A 16,359-nucleotide genomic window follows, 5' to 3' on the forward strand; every position below is an offset into this window, starting at 1 on the left:
TTTTGCCTTCCTGCCAGTGGTTGCCAGATGGTTGCAGACTCTCTAGGCCCATGTGACTTCAACCTTACTAACTTCAAAATTGCAGACAAGTTGACAGCCTGGTTAGCGGTCACATATCTGCAAAACCTCAACGGGCTACAATGCTTTTAGTCTCAGTGAAACTCCAAACTTAAAAAATGTTTAAAAAGGATTAATTAGCTATAGACATCAAACTATTTTTGTAAACACATTAAATTCAGCTGTAAATGTGGGCATTTACAGCCCCTTTAGGCAAGCCTTCAGTTTTTGGCAAAACCCTTCAGTTACTAGGGGTGTGGAGAAAATGGAAAGGCCTGACACACACAAGCACTGATGCAAATTATGTAAAAGTTCATAAAGGCCAGAGAGCTGCCTATTTGAATTAGAGCAGATAGGGAAAAGCGTTGGTACTGTGCCTGTTTAATTCATCCTCTGAAGTCACAGAGAGACGAGCTGGGAAAGAGAAGACAGAGAAAAGAGTGGGCACAAACAACAAAGAGACACTCAAATGAGACAAAACCTAAGAACCAGTTTAGATTTCTGAAAGTTTAAATATTGTCTGGAGATTGATAGCTTTTTTCTTCTGATCTTACACATTCAGCTCATTTTACTGCCACTTTATTCATCGTTTTATTGTGCCACCTTCACAACCTGCCTTTATCTGACTTTCTCCCTCGAGCCTGTGATGCAATCAATGGGTTTGGACAACTCCCATGGGCAGTTAGCCTTGACAGCTGACAGGGGCTGGTTTCAATGCCTGCCCCTGATGTGTGTGCGCACACGCCTGCATGTGCGTGTGTCAGGAAAGACTCAGGTGTGGACTGAGAGTAAAGGATTCAGTGGCTGATGTGATTAGAGAGATGAAAAAAGAGAGAAGTAAGGGAAGTGGACTTCATTTTTACAGTAATAATCCCATACAGCTGCATCAGGAAATGGAATGGCATTCATTTATCATCATTTGCCGAACCTTCAAAGGGAAGAAAAATTTCTCTGCAACATTTTCTGTCTTTTTTTTTTTCAGGTAGAAATGCCCACACTGCTCTCTAACCCATCAGTTTGACTTCTCTCACGACAGCAGCTTGTGGTCTGTGTTAGTCCCCTAAAAACAGGCAGTTAGGTCATCTCCTTGCACATCAAAAACATTCTGCTGGCTTACGTGAGTCATTAAGTGACAGAGCATTAAAAACACATCCTAATTGACTTGCTTTTTTTTTTTTTTTGGAATGAAAGGCTTCACACTTCCCTCCTGGGGCAAAAGCAAAAAAAAAATCTGCAGTTTGAAAACAAGTTGGATGTTGTCAGAAGTCTGTTGTTCCTCCCTTTCTTCCTCCCTCCTGCCCAGAGAAAAACTCAGTAATTAGACACATCTTTGTGGATCTTGTTTATCAGTTTGACAAAACTTGGGGGTAAAGATTCCTTTGACGGCACGCCGTTTCTCTCAATTTTTTCGACTACCTTCTGACCTAACGTCTTTGGCAGACAAATTTGAGAAAGATGAGAAAAGATTTTTTCACCTCTTCTTTTGAAAAGAACCCCTCACAACCCACTTTAATACATTTCATCCAAGACACTGAAAACAGCTCGACTGAGGTGTTTGGAGCATTTTTTTTTCTCATCAGACATACTGTAAATAAAACAAGAGCGAGCTTTGACAGTCTGAAAATCTCCCTTGTCCACAGTGTTCTCATGCTGCACAGAAGCACAGTGAAGTAAAGCAGCAGGTTTCTAGGCGTGGTGAACATTTTGTCTTTCATTTTTGTTTTTCTTTAACCAAACGAGGCCTGATGTGTCAGGGGACTTGTGCGCTGCCATGGGAAATAATCAATCAAATAAGCACACCAGTCCCCCAAAGGCATGGATATTGACCTTTGGAGTTAATGTTGCAAGAGGCTACTTGCACTCATCTGGCATTGGAAGGAAGCCAGACAAAAAGCTGCAAAAATTCCAGATGACAGGACCTGGAGATAACCGAAGCAATGACACTACCACTTGCATCCACACATAGTCTTGGAGACTCGTGCACTTTTGCCACTTGCCACACAAACACACACACACCTCCACTCTCCTGCGGTGACATTTGAAGGACAGGGGCCTGGAGGGAGAACAGGTTTTGAGAGGTTAGATGAGGTGGAGGGGCTGGCTGGTTGAGGGTGTGAGGTAAACAACACCTCTGAGTTCAGCGTGCATGCTTAATGTGCTCTCTCGCGCTGACGGCTCCGCTGGGCAAGACTGCCGATGACAAGCTGTCTGGAGAAGTCTCCTACTCCTGCACCATCTCACTACCTCGGTCTCTCGCGCTGTCTGTTAGCTTTACTCTGTCCAGCTGTCCATGTCGGGTGCGGACAGCTTTTGGTGCAGTCTTGTTGGCTTTGTCTTCCCTGCCTGACACAATCCAACCTCTTTCCTCCTGGCTGTCATACCACAAGCTTAATAATTTAAATGTGGAAAAAAACAAAACAAAACACAGGCATAAAAATGAAGACTGGATGTGTGTGATTTTGTACATAAAATGTAATATTTTATCATTTTATAGTTTGTGTTGGAGGAGAAACATTTTTTTTTTTGTGACTGATTCTCCAGTGGTCTCATAGCAGCAGTCAGAAATATCCGGGGCATTCCCTTCACCTTTGTACAGTTTTATGAAATGCATACTAACGATATATTCATGATCACTGGCAGCAATGCACACATGCAGATCAAAATACAAAGATATGTACAAACGTGAAGTGTACACTCTTAAGGTGTGTTCAGACCGAAGGTGAAGCAAATTTTGAAGAGACGGACATGACTGCATACAATACAGAGTGTACAGGGGGACGCAGGCTTGATCAAGGCAGCTTGGACTGGAGCAAAAAACACGTTAGGAAAGATGTGTGCTTTTGTTGAACCTTTGTACTCATAAATATAAAAGGAGACAAGCGGGGTCTTGAACATCAGTCTAAGTGAGAGCTGTAGCACACACACAGTGCATGAAGGCACACTCTGCTAACGCACAAATTTGGTGCACTGTTCTGCTTGTTGTATCTGATGTCCGACGCCTGTAGTGTGTGAGCGCACAGTGCACAAAACACTCAAGCCGTCAAACTTGTGCGAATAAAGCAAGGCGAGAATTTGCTTCGCTTTCTGTCTGAGCACAGCTTTACAGCTATCTTTAAAATTTAAACTAGTGGTTTTTACCCCCCGACCTGAGTTCGTTAACCTCATTTACTCATGTTATCCAATTGGAGCCCATCTCTCTAGCGACTGGCTTTGGAGAGGGCAGAGGTGCTATCCGACCAGTTGGAAGTTTAGACGTGCAGAAGCAAAAACAGACAAAAATGAGTACTGTTGTAATCCGAGGAGATAAAAATCACATTGACATCATTTACTCAGGGCATACACATAGAACATTTATTGCTGTGTAGTCAGGCTTTAACCTTTGATGCCATATTCACTGACACAAGGATTTGTCTCAGAAAGATAAGAGGATATATCTTTAATGCTAAAACAGCCCTTGGTTGCTTTGTGTTTTTTCCCTCTTCGACCTTTAACCCCGCCAGCTATCCTCACTGACAAACAGGACATTTCAGGAAAAAGGCAAACACTTTACCTGAAGTCACAAATGCACATGCACACACAGTCCCTCACACAGACACACGCGCACACGCAAATGCCTCACTCGTTAATACCCAACACCATATGCTAAAACATAGTCATCAAAGTGATTTTGCATGATAAAAAAGGTCAAACCCTCAGATTTTCTCACATCACCTCATTCCTCTTGAGAAATGGAAAAAAATAAATAAGGTAATGATCGAAACGCCAGGGATAAAACAGTCTACCTCTTAGAAATCAGGCTTAAAGATGAACGTCTCCTTTTTGGATGGAGCAGTTAATCGAGTGGTGGAAGCCAAAAAGACGCCAAGTCTCGTTCCGCTCTTACAGTTTCAGCTTTTCGCATCAAACCACCGTGCGTGAAAAGGTTGCTACAACATACTGTATGTGTGAAAAGATGGGGGGGGGGGCTGAGTGCATCACGGTGTCGTTTCAAGAATAAGCATACTGTATTGCAATCCCAGAATCATGCTTAAGGAACACTAATGTGCCCGTAATCGATATGTTATGGTGTAACGCTCAAATTAAAGCTTTCATAGAGATGGTGTACGCTGTTTGTGTGGGTTTTTTTGTTGTTGTTTTTTTAGCATAGGAGACTAAAAGCAAACAAAGTTCCCTTTTGTGCAGGGAATGTCCGTGAGCTAGACAGTCCCCATGTGGTGAGTGAGTATGGCTGTTCCCACCTCTGGTTGTCCTCTGAGACTCCAACATCTAGAAAAATCAAATCGCGAGGAACCAGCGTTCCCAAAGAGAAATGTGCTGGAGGGAACAATCACTTCAGCGCACAGAGTTTGTTTGAAATTTTTTGCTTCGTTGTTTTATACACTGTCCACACCTTAGAAAAATGTTAGAAAACTTGGAAGCCACTGGCAGACCAAAAAAAGTCCTAGACAACAAAGTCAAAGACACTGCATGGGTTAAATTAAATCGGGACAAATTAACGACAACACTTGCACGTGCCTATTCTCTTTTCTACAAAAATAGTGGAATAGAAATAACATGGTTATCACCCAACATTGACATCTCAATACACTTCTGTATATAGTTAAAAATCTTGGTTAAATGCAATCCCATCATGCAGTCAAGGACCCTTGCAACACTTTTGTGTGTGGGTGGTTTCTTTTTTTTTTTTGTCCATTCGCTTTAAATCCTTAAACATAGTGAGAGGAAGTGGGGTCAAAAAAGGTGTGTGCTTGAAGTCTCACTTGAGCGAGGGAGCTGCAAACCACATTTTCCAGTGCAGGCGTAGCTGGGCCGCTCACACGACGCTGTTTCTCCTGGCTGCGTCTGTGAAGCTCCATCCAACCTAGCTCTCCGTTTTATACTATATTTCTTCATGTTCACGAGTGAGAGATGCTGGCAAGAGAAAGGAAAATAACCAATTTCACGAATCAATCCATGCACAGTTATACCTCCACAGTCTGTTAATTTATTTCCATTTCCCGGTGCCACTGAAGACCAAGCTGAAAGACGTGCGAAACTTTTCCTCAGTTGATACCTCTCCCCCTGGTTTCAAAAACACAGAGGTGCGGTGCAGCGGTGAGAATGATTTAATTCATTGCCTTAGATACCTGAGGCGGTGCTCTCTCACACACACTCACACACACACACAAACGTGAGCACACATTTCTGAACTTTCCTCCACCCTTCACATTTTACTCTGATCTCAGCAGAAGCTCCTGTGCCAGAGTGAGTAAGACCTGTTGTTTCCGTCTGCCAGAACAGATGGACATTAGATCCGCTTTCTGCTTTTCCAGCCAAACAAATGACCTGCCTTCTCCTTGCCCCAGTCTTCCTCCCGCCTTCATATATTCCTCCATCACAAAGCCTCCGCCCGCGTATTTGCCACACTGCCTTGGAGACATAAGCGAATCAAAACACCCTCTGTTGGCATGGATTGCTATTTCTTGTTTGGTTACTTCTGTTTTTGCATTTTTAACCTCAGTGAACCCGAGCCATCAGGAGAAAGGAAATTACAGTCGAGCAACATGAAGATTCTTTGTTGTATCTTTGAGTTCAAACCCTTTTGTATCTCCTTCTGGGTTTGCTGTGTGATCAGAAGCTTCCATGGCCTCCCATACTGGTGCAGCCGCCAAGTTGGTAGAAGCTCTTGGACCTTGAAAAGGCCACTTCCACACCAACAGACCATAACCAAAACCACTCCCATAGATAGCACAAAATAGGACATGGGCTTGTCACGAATGTATAGAAATGGGTTATGGGGGCAAGATGAGGGTTTGGTTTTGGAATCGTGTGTCATCAGACCTTTCTCTCACCGATGAGGCAGAGAGAGCGAGAGGGATAGCAATGGGTTCAGATCCAAGGAATGGAGAGACAAACAAAAAGGAAACATTGGGTTTCATCTGTTTTTTCGACAAGGCCCTACTGTTGTTTGGCTTGAGCTCTTCCCCTTTAGTCCTTGATCTCCATCTCCTATTTCCCCTCTTCCTTCTCCTCTTCTTGTATCAACCCCAGTCCAGGGGTTGGCCAAGAAGCCTTGGGGGTCCATAAGCTCCAGACCCATAATCTCCCTACGACCCTCCCTGCTCCGGGAAGACAGCAGCATCCCCCCTTGGTCCAGGCTGCCTGTGCTGTTGCACTTCTTTACTGCTCCTCCTGGGTACACCAGGGAGCTGGGTGATAGCAGTGATGTCAGCGACAAGCTGCTAAGTGCCTCTGACAAGTGTTCACTGTTGCCTGCTTGGCTGGAGCCACAACCGCCAATAGACGATCCAATCCCTATGCCCAGGTCCTCATCTGAAGGGTCGATCGAGTCATCGCGGGTGTACCCAGGGCTGGTGCTGCCACGCCCGCTGCTCTGACTCCGCTGGTGACCCCTGGTGGCCAGAAGGGTTAAACCCGACGATGGGCTCGGTCTTGGTCTCAGGGTCTGGACTGGGGAAGAAATGGAGGTGGTGTCCTCAGGCAGAGGGAGAGGACACATAAGCGGCAATGGAGCTGATGACAGTGGAAAGTCTAAGTTCTGAGGTGGGGACACACTGAAGCTCAGTCCTTCTTCCAAGGTGGTCTGAAGGCTGCCTTCAGAGCTGCCTGTAGCGAGGGACGAATCACTGTGGGAAGGGTACTGAAGGAGATAAGAGACAGAGTGGAGAGAGATAATGAGCTCATCAATCCAACTCCAATCCAACTTTTTCATTAAGACTTGTAACAGTACTGATTACAAGCCTGCCTTTATTATATTTACTTGATCATCATTTGTTAGTTAGCAATTACTGAAATATATTTCAACAGAACCTCGCAACTGTCTTTTTATGTTTCCACGTCAAACATCATCTAACTTACCGTAATCTATCTATTTGGTCCCTCGTCCCCTCTTACCTGTGTGCAGAGCTTCTTCCTATGGGCTCCAGGGGAGCGGAACGAAGCCCACGAGGCTCTGGAGGCTCGGGAGGCCAGCCTAAGGCCTCTTGACAAACGTAGGCTTCTACTGCGGGGAGGTACTGCTTAAGAGACCAGCAGAGGACATTATTAGTCAGTTCTTCCAACCAGATTTTATTTTAGGGTTAAGGATGTATTAAAAAGACAGATTTTATATATAGAAGATGGTGACGTATTAATCTGTAGTCTGGGCCTGAATACACCCAATATGATGCCATCTGATGTAAAAACTAACTGTACATGTGCATATATAGAGCTAATCCTACTGCAGAGGTCAGTTTCTTCCTTAGACTCCCCCCTCGTCACCTCTTATAGGCGCATTTTGAGACTTACTGTACGTGGACTTCTCTTGTTTATCTATATAATTACTTGAATTTAATTTATTGCTTTGTTCTTTGATTTGAAGTGTTGTTTAACCAAACTGTGCAGCATTTAGTTGAGGCTGTCACTTAAGATTACAGCATTTTGATTACACAATATACACACACAGAGCAACAAGCAATTCACATTATTGTGCTTATGTGTTTGTTGCGCTGTGGATTTACTCACCTGGGCTGCACTGAGGTGAGCAAACACGTGGTTCGTGTGTTTGCATTTCCATCTCCTGCAGTACGATCTCCATCTCAATGCCCGTGCTGAGGGCTCTGCATGGCTGGCTCTGCACCACAGTCTGAATCTGGTGACCTCCTCCTTCGACCTCCTCAGAGCTGGGAGAGTCACTGCTGCACTTTACCTACAAGACAGAAGATTAACAAATATCCAGAACAGTGGATGCATTTTCCTTCATATCTAAATTAGACATATGGGCTCATTTTGTGACGCAAACTGCTGCGACCTGTTTTGGAAAAGCTTTTATGATTAAGATGATTAGATGATCATTAAGTTAGCATAAAATTTGCTTTAAACTCTCATTTCATCTCCAAAGCAATAATTAATCCAGAATTCATGTGATGTATTTTAAATTGAGGGTTCCTGGTTGAGACCAAAAAAAAAAAAGCCCCTAAGGTGCTGGGGAGATATTAAACATGGCCTCTGAGTCACATCATTCTCTCTGGCTTTTCATTGCAGTGCAATTCAAAGTGTGAACATGAGCTCTTAATTGTTATGTTAATCCTATATTTCGTGACCTTAAATGTTTAGGTTTGAAAATCCCGAGCGTCCGCAAACAGGCTGCGATGGCTTGAAGTGAGTAGCAGGAGGCGGATGAAGGCGAGAGTTCAAAAATAAGCTGGTACACGTGTGAGAGTGGGTGTGCAGGAATGCTTTTGTGCTTTCATTAGTGTACTGTACCTCTGAGTCATTCAACCCGAGCCCCTTAACAGCCCCATTTCAGGTGAAATCTCAAATAGCCTTATCAAGCATTCGCTTCTACCCCTGCACACACATCTCTTCAGATACCCCCACCATAATTACTACTAGCCCTAACCCTAATGTTAAACAAGCTTTAAAGTAAAAATGGTGTGCTTTACATTGTAAGGGCTTGCTTTGGGTGCTCTGGCAGAGATGTGACTTCCCTCAGTGTGACTGTGTAAAACGGATTTATTTATTTATTTGACACCAGATTTCTTTTAATCAAACACCGCTGGGCAAATTAAAACCCTAACCTTACGTCCTTTGTCACCTTCTCTCTTTCCCTCTTCCCCTTCTTTTCTCATCTCCTTCCCTCTCCTCTAATGAGCACTGGTTCACAGCCATGCTTGGTGATGGCAGGCTTATCTAGCTCTCCAGAACCAAGGAGCATTACCCCATTACAGAGGAGGATATCTAGGATGGACGGATGATAAGGGATGGAGATAGTGAGGCTAGAGGGAGGTACAGAGCAGGTGTGCAATTATCAGAGGGGGAGCACTGTCAAAGGAGAAGCATAAAAGATAAAGTCTAAAGCAAGCGGTGGGTGGGTTCAAGAAGGGCATTCATACAGAGCCACCACGAATTGTGATTGAGGAGAGTTTGGTGGAAAGATTTATTCACGGGAAGGACTGTAGAGGATAGAGATTGTCGAATCTCCAAAGACAAGATAGTTACCCTGATACATGGAAAGGAAGTGATAAAGGCATCTTTGGAACCTAAAGGTTTATATCTGCAAATCGCGAGAGAGCCTAAAGCTCAGCCATGAAAATGATTTTATGAGGGTTCATTTGTTTTGTGCTTCCTGGAAGTAATAATAAAGAAATCTGCTGCGGGGTTGGAACAAAGTGCTGGTAAACTGCTGTATTTACGTCAAATATAAAGCAGCTGGTGGAACCTATGGGCTCTTATCCAATGACCTAGCCTCTGGGGACAATGAGCGTTGATTTTCTTCTGACGCTTGCGTATAACAAATACCAGGTCCGTGACGTCCTGCTCCATGTGTTGGTGATTGCTTACCTCCCAACAGTGGAGATAAATATAAAAAACTACAATAAAAGCTAACTTGTAAATCGTCTTTTGTCAGCCTGCTTTGTCAGCCAAAGTCTGATTGGTCAATACTAGCCTGACAAAGTTTTCCTGTACTAAATGTTGTATCTTGTTGAATTTGTGGTGCAGTCTTCTCTTTCTATTCGTCTTACTCACATGAAACTGGCTTAAAATTCTGTCTAGAGATGACAACCAAGTGTGCAGCATGGCAAAACGATAATAGTACTAATATCCTCCTAGTGACATTTAAGCGGGCGCTTACTCTGCACACCTTTGTAACTCAGAGCTGTGTAAAGATGGCTCAATGTTGTAAATCAGAGCTAGTGTACAAAACCTTAGTGCCCCTAAAATGACAGGATTACTAGAGCTACCTATCATTAAAAAAAACCTAAACGTTCTTACACTGACTTTTAGATTGGCCTAGCTGAAAATGAGCCTTCTTATGGACACACTGTAAAGCTATAAAATCCACATTTACAGTGAAAATCTTTATGCTGTCTTTCCTCTTCACTCTGCTTATACCCACCTCACCCTCTTGCGCCAGCAGCTGGTAGGCAGTATGCTCATCTAGGCTGAGGTCATCCGGCAGGGCAGGGGATGAGGACTTGTCCGAAAGCTGCTCTGACTTCAAGGAAGCCTGTTCAATCTCTGCCATCCTGATCTGCTGGAAAGAATATACTTCAGTTATCCATGCTTTTAAAGGCATAGGGAATAGGACTGGCAACTGTTTCAGACTTTCTACTTCATAAAACATGGTCTCATCAGTGCTCAGTAAAATTTTACGTGTTTAGCGCAAGGTTCATAGCAACCAGCCACGACTTCAGTGGCTTACATTTTGGTGGATATAGAAATGAAACTTTTAAAGGTTTAGTTTATTTTGATATCTATCTATATTATTTATATCTTGCATGATTTTTTGTTTTATTTTTTGTTAAAAGGCCAACATGAGCTACACAGACGAGTTCGATAAAACCTCCACCAAGCTGGTTCACCAGATGCTGACAATTCAAAGTTGCCAAAATGCCGTGGCGCCTGTCTGTAAAGAGAGGCAGGATGAGAGATTTCAAGAGAGCAGTGACATTACTTCATCATCATCAAGTGAGCAATTGTTTTTTAGTGACATCAATATATACGCAAATAAAGAGGCTGGATGGGAAGCTGGATGAGGCGGGTATCCATGCAACGTTTTCGTGTACGTGTTAGCGCCATCTTCATGTATATGCAAAAGAGAGTGAAGATGTTTATTTTTCCTATCAAGCGTGGTGATGTTAACAAAAAAGAAAACATTACCAAGCACACTGTTGTCACTCAGATGTGACAACAGTGTTACTTTCTCTTTTCTCTGCTCCAACACTGGCTCCAGCTAGGTTCATTTCATCAGAGCTGCGGGTAACGTGGCCCATATAGCTGCTGAATTGCTTTTAAATTATCAGCCACACGTGAGCTTCGAGCCTCCCTGCTGGCACTTTTCTCTGCTCTTGTAGTACTTTTCTTTTTGTGCACCGGTTTCAGAGCACAGTGCAAACCGTGAGCTGGAGTGGAACCTCAGTGTTGTGGAGATGCAGTGCTTGGGCAGCGTTTCTTTAAGGACACAGAACAATAAATGGCCAGAGCATGGGGAATTAAAAGGGGCCAAGTGAAATCCAATGAAGTGAGAGTTTCATAAAGGAACGAAAGATTCAGTAAATTACCATTGCCCATGCCCCTGAGGAGAGAGTGAGCAAGAAAGTGAGAGAAAGAGATAAAGAGATGGGATGAGGCAAAGGCGAGGAATCAAGACAGAAGCACAGCAACTCATTAATTTGAAAGAACACTTTCTGTTTTGCCTCCATATATTACTCCTCACTTATGTGAGAGCACCACATCTGTGACTTTTTAGCGCCTTAGAGGTGGGCTGCAAATAGCTGTGGAAAAAAGGTCCCTGTGAGTCAACTGGTTTATTTATCGACAGGTAAAAGAAACGGGAGCTTTTCTTTTCCTGTATTCTTGGCTGGGCCTCCAGAGATAACGAAAAAGCACAATAGGCACAGGAAGAGTTGCTACACCGCTGCTTCCAAGGTAACTGCAGAAATATCGAAGGCTTCACTAACGAGATAGGGGACTCGGGCAAGGACCAGTTGGAAGTGTCCACTGCAGCCTTAGAGCAGTGAAGGAAGGTATTTTTCTATTCAGCACTGCCATGAGAGAAGATTGCTGACTGCAGAGGAAATAAGCACAATTAATATCTACATGAGTCTTAACAGTCAGAATATCATATCATAAGTGCACCAGCAGGTGCTCTTGCTCTTTTATCTTGCTGAACTATGACAACAAATGATCATTTACCAGAGTCTATGAACTTTGTCATCACGATACAGTGATCACTTAACTTCACGCAAACTGCAGCCATTAATTCTCCTTTTGTCACCACTGTCACCTGTTTCAACAGACTATACCCATGATGCTGAGATCAGAGCTCTATGGCAGCCATGGCATCAGGTGCCGAACTCTTCTTCCTAAATTATACTTCCTACATATATAGTCTTATAACTAATGACTGAAGGACTGTCTCATACTTTGTGGTATTATACATGGTACTGCATAATGAATAAAAATATATGCGTATATAAGGTGCGATCAGAAGTTTTAGTGACTGCCCCTGATAAGCAAAACCTCAACATGGTGTCCGTGTGCACCTCTGGACAACTAACAGTGCTTCTGCTATTTTAAACTGCTCCTTGGAAGTTCTGCTCTCTTGCATTTAATCCTCCTCAGTCCTCTTTAGTTCTGGGTAATTATGCTGGACAAATTAGGTTAGATTTTTTTTTTGGAGCAAGTAAGATTTTTGCATTTTAATAAACCGATCTGACCAACTGCATTTGGCAATAAATATACTCATAGCTCAAAATGCACACCGGTACAGAATACACAATGATGTGGAAATAGTAAAATAATACTGTTTCACCTCAGGCACACACCCAGATGCCACTCTGGGTCAATATAAGCGCTGTGGATCAATCAGCTGTCTGAAATGATTTCTCTGCCTCCTCAGATGTGATGATGTAGATATGCAAGCACAAGTGGTCACAGTACGTATACAGTACTGTAAAAAAGAAAATAAGTGGTCCAGAGGTCCACTAAGTCTTTCAGGAGCCCACAAGGTTTCTGCTTTTGATGGGTGAGGTCACAAAATCTTTTAATTGCACCTTGAAATGTTTATGTCCAAACGTTTTCCACAAAACTGTACACCATTTTTCCTTAACGGCGCATTGTGACCACAGGAACAGCTGATATCTTAAAATCAGTATCGCTATTATCCTTTCACTTTATAAACAGTGTTTTGCTTATTTCAATGAGATGCATTTAATATTACCATTAACAGTAGTTTAGTTTCAACTTTGAATTGCCTGTTAGAGCAACATTTTCCAGTGGTTTGATTAGTTGCAAAAGTAAATTCAGTGAAAATGATGTTGAGGAGCTTTCATATAGTGTTGAGCAGTGGCCTCTTATACTTGCAGCCAAATTAATAGCGAAGGCCTCCTCTGCTCCACTGAACTGTTCCCTGCAAACCAAAACTGCAGTCACTCTCATGCTGTGGATCGTCCCTCGTGTTTATTAGTTCCTTGATGAATATTTCCAATGTCACACACACTGCACCCAGGTGTCCCGCTGTGTCTTACTGTCTGCTCAAACACAGTAAATCTGCACAGAACTCTCAGCAGCAAAAGACTCATCTGTGTACTCACCCATACTAGCTCTCTCTCTGTCACGCACACACGTGCACACGAAAACACCCAATTTGCAAGTCTGATGTTTAAAGAACGTGGGAAATTAAAGGAGATCAGCACCGGATCAGAGAGAGTAAATCTGGGCTAGACAAAGGGATTGCCAGAGGAGAGCAGCTACCGAAGGAAAAAGGGGAAGCGTATAACGGAGCGAGGAAAGATTGATGGTTTGACAGCATCTGCAGACAGGCAGAAAGCAGGGCTGACAGATGAGGAGGTGTAGAGCCCAGTTATTGCTTCTTCCGAGATGACCTGCTGCACTTTGTCATTGTGATAGACAACACCAACACAGGACAGTATGTTGTGGGGGTGTGTGGTTTATGCAGGATCTCCTGTTTACAAAACGCCCCTAAAATATAAGAACAGGAAAAACAGGCTGTTGGTGCGTGCCTGCATGCATACAGCAACAAGAATGGCTGCCTGTGTGCCATGCATTAAGTGGGCCTCATTGAGTCACATTACTGCACATATGGAAAGTCGCTTTAATCTTATGCTGCTGGGCTTTTTTAGAGGCTTTAACGTTCTGTTATACTGTAACATAACAGCACATAGAGCAGTTGACACACTTTATAAAGCTTGGACTTTGACAGCACTTTCCATTCAGACTGCTTGGTGTGATTAATGGACCCCTGTGTGTATCCACGAAAGTACGTGCAACCCCCTACATGCCTGCAACTTGTTGTGCGTGTGAATGTGTGAGTATTCAGGGAATCCTGTGTTTTACAAAGTAATTGTATGATTTACCAAATTTTGGTTTTTGATCCAGCCTAAAATTAGATTTTCCAGAGTACACAATCCCACACGTGCGCCAGTCAGTGAAACCGCAAACTGAAGGTTAGCAAATGCTGTTAGCTGTATATTTATACACATTTGCACAGCTACAAAGAAAAGTAGATGTTTTCAGGAATTAAATTTCTACCTCTACACTTATTTGGCGCTAGGGTGCCAATTTTTGTTTCTCCCTTCCAACACCTGGAGGCATTTTTATAAAGCATCTGGAAGCTAGGAATTACATGTCTCAGGATGATGTTTGGTTTTCCCTTCAGAGTGCAGGTGTAAAAGTGTTTTATTTGTAGACGGGCTTTTCTCTAACAGGAATGAGAATAGCTATAATCTGGCATGCCCAGCGTACACGTTTTTTCCACTCTGTGGAAATCAGCATTTTAAAATGTGAAATCAAGAAACTGCACTTTTAACAGCCTTATCTTCCTTTGATTGCATTTTTACACTGTCAGAGCTGTTCTGCTGAACACAATAAGGAAAAAAGACTTGATTAGCCTGGTTTTGCCAAAACAAAGTAGATCCATTCATAGACACTCTGGATATTTTCCTGTTGATTTATATTTCACTCTGTGCTTTCTCACAGAATGCAGCTGAGAACTGCAGAAACCGTGAACGAGGAGGGCCGAAGATTCACCTGCGACTCTCTTGAAGCGAAAGTAAAATGCTTTCCCAGAAAGTCAGTAGATTTGTTGTTGGGTTCACTGTGAAATAACATTGCTAATGGGGTCATTAAAGTGTCCAAACCTTGCTAAATTGGCAACGCAGGGGTAGCTTATTTACAGCCTTAATGTGATGTGGAACTTTTTTTAGTACTAGTAAATTATTCCGAGTGAGATCCTTGGATGTTTGTCCTGTAAGCCTGAGCCTATCACAAACAATTGTGTTGACTGAATTCCGAAACACGTTACGCCAACTAAATATTTGACTGAAAAATTAATACATATGTTAAATTTTGCTTGCAAATGTGACCAGATCTGAGATTATTTCACCCTCCCCTTGGTCCCGTGTGTGTGCTGTGGACATGCTTGTATTCATGTGTGTTTAGGGTGGTACCTCTTGCGGGTGGCCCTTGCAGTCTTTGCAGATGAGCTGAGGAGAGGAGTAGTGGTGGAAGACAGAACCGGAGAGGTTGTCGATCATCAGCATCTCCCCCTCTAAGGTATCCTTGATCAGGAGAGATACACTGTCCAACCACTGGCTCTCCTGGAACACATACGCACACGCGCACACGCACACACACAACACGCACGCACACATACACGGACACATACGCAGGGGACGCGGGGGGGCGGCAGACCAGAATGCACGCAGGCGCAAACATGTGCACATGCGGACATGCGAGGACAAAGAAACACGCAGGGAAATGCATACACCATCGAAAGGGTTATAAAAGTGCCCATGTGCACACGCTGGTATGCTTTTGTAGTTTTCTCATACTCTGTACTCACACGCAAACACACACTCATGTCACTCATGTGCATATTCACCCCCACGACAGTACATTTCACACTCCGTACGCCTTCCTTTCTGACATTCCTCAACTGAAATAATAAATAAATAAATAAATCTCTCATACACTGTCAGATATTATGTACAAATAAATGAGATTTTGATGGCCTTTAAGGCTAAACACTTTTTCTTTTTTGGGAAGGGAAAAAACTAAACAACAACAAAAAAAAGCTCCTCAATAATATAACTCCAAACCATTAGCCAAGAAACACATAATTTTACTATCAAAGCCTTGAGCAGTGAGAGCGGTGCAATTATATTTGATATATCACCTCAATTAGGCTGTTCAATACCTTGTTGAAACAATTTAAGATTTAAGCATTTGCTTTGTGAGTTGGATATTATTAGGTTTAAAGCAATTTAGACTGAATCACTCAGGGCTTCTTTTTTCTTTTTTCCCTGTGACTTAAATGATCCCTCCTTGCTTGAATCTCATCTGCCAGATTGGTTTCTGGGAAAACCAATCTGGCAGAAAAAGGAAACTACTGACAAAAAAAAAGGGTGGAGGGGGGACTACTTTAAAAATGATGTCTGTGATTCGCAGCGGGGCTCTGTATTTCACAATGATGTGTGATTGTGCCCGTAGCACATTCTTAACAGCCAAAATAACCGTATTACATCAGCAGATCAATCCCAAAAGATGCTGTGAAACAGGGTCACTCCTCTTCAATCCCCACGCAAGCCTACTTTCATAACACGTTTCTACAACGCCGCACATGCCTATACTTAGGCCTCTTATGCAAACACACATTTCTGACTCATGTGGTTATATTACAATCACTCATGGTTCATGTTTTGAAAGTGAGTGGGCTCGTGATTCAAAAGACAGGTTACTGTACTCCCAGCGATATAAATACACCTAAATCATGCTGGGTTTTGATACAGAGCTGCAGTG

At 43.0% G+C, this 16,359-nt stretch overlaps 1 protein-coding gene across 5 annotated transcripts in view; it reads right to left on the reverse strand.

Annotated features, from left to right (window-relative positions):
* Nucleotides 1–2,511: 2,511 nt before the first annotated feature.
* cacna1ia (calcium voltage-gated channel subunit alpha1 Ia) overlaps nucleotides 2,512–16,359 on the reverse strand; it is a 192,740-nt gene continuing 178,892 nt past the window's right edge. Inside the window, exons 33-37 of one of the 5 annotated variants that reach the window (XM_084926242.1) lie at nucleotides 15,009–15,119; nucleotides 9,935–10,072; nucleotides 7,561–7,744; nucleotides 6,952–7,076; nucleotides 2,512–6,697 (exon numbers count right to left, since the gene is read on the reverse strand). In XM_084926242.1, coding sequence (XP_084782368.1) covers nucleotides 5,972–6,697; nucleotides 6,952–7,076; nucleotides 7,561–7,744; nucleotides 9,935–10,072; nucleotides 15,009–15,119 — 1,284 coding nt within the window. In that variant the 3' untranslated portion in view covers nucleotides 2,512–5,971. Of the gene's footprint in view, nucleotides 6,698–6,951; nucleotides 7,077–7,560; nucleotides 7,745–9,934; nucleotides 10,073–15,008; nucleotides 15,159–16,359 lie in introns of all 5 variants that reach the window. The other 4 variants (XM_084926241.1, XM_084926239.1, XM_084926240.1 and 1 more) reach the window with 4 other exon arrangements.

The sequence above is a fragment of the Perissodus microlepis genome, chromosome 4 (genome assembly GCF_051167445.1).
Source record: "Perissodus microlepis isolate ML-2025 ecotype Zambia chromosome 4, ASM5116744v1, whole genome shotgun sequence".
Classification (NCBI taxonomy): domain Eukaryota; kingdom Metazoa; phylum Chordata; class Actinopteri; order Cichliformes; family Cichlidae; genus Perissodus; species Perissodus microlepis.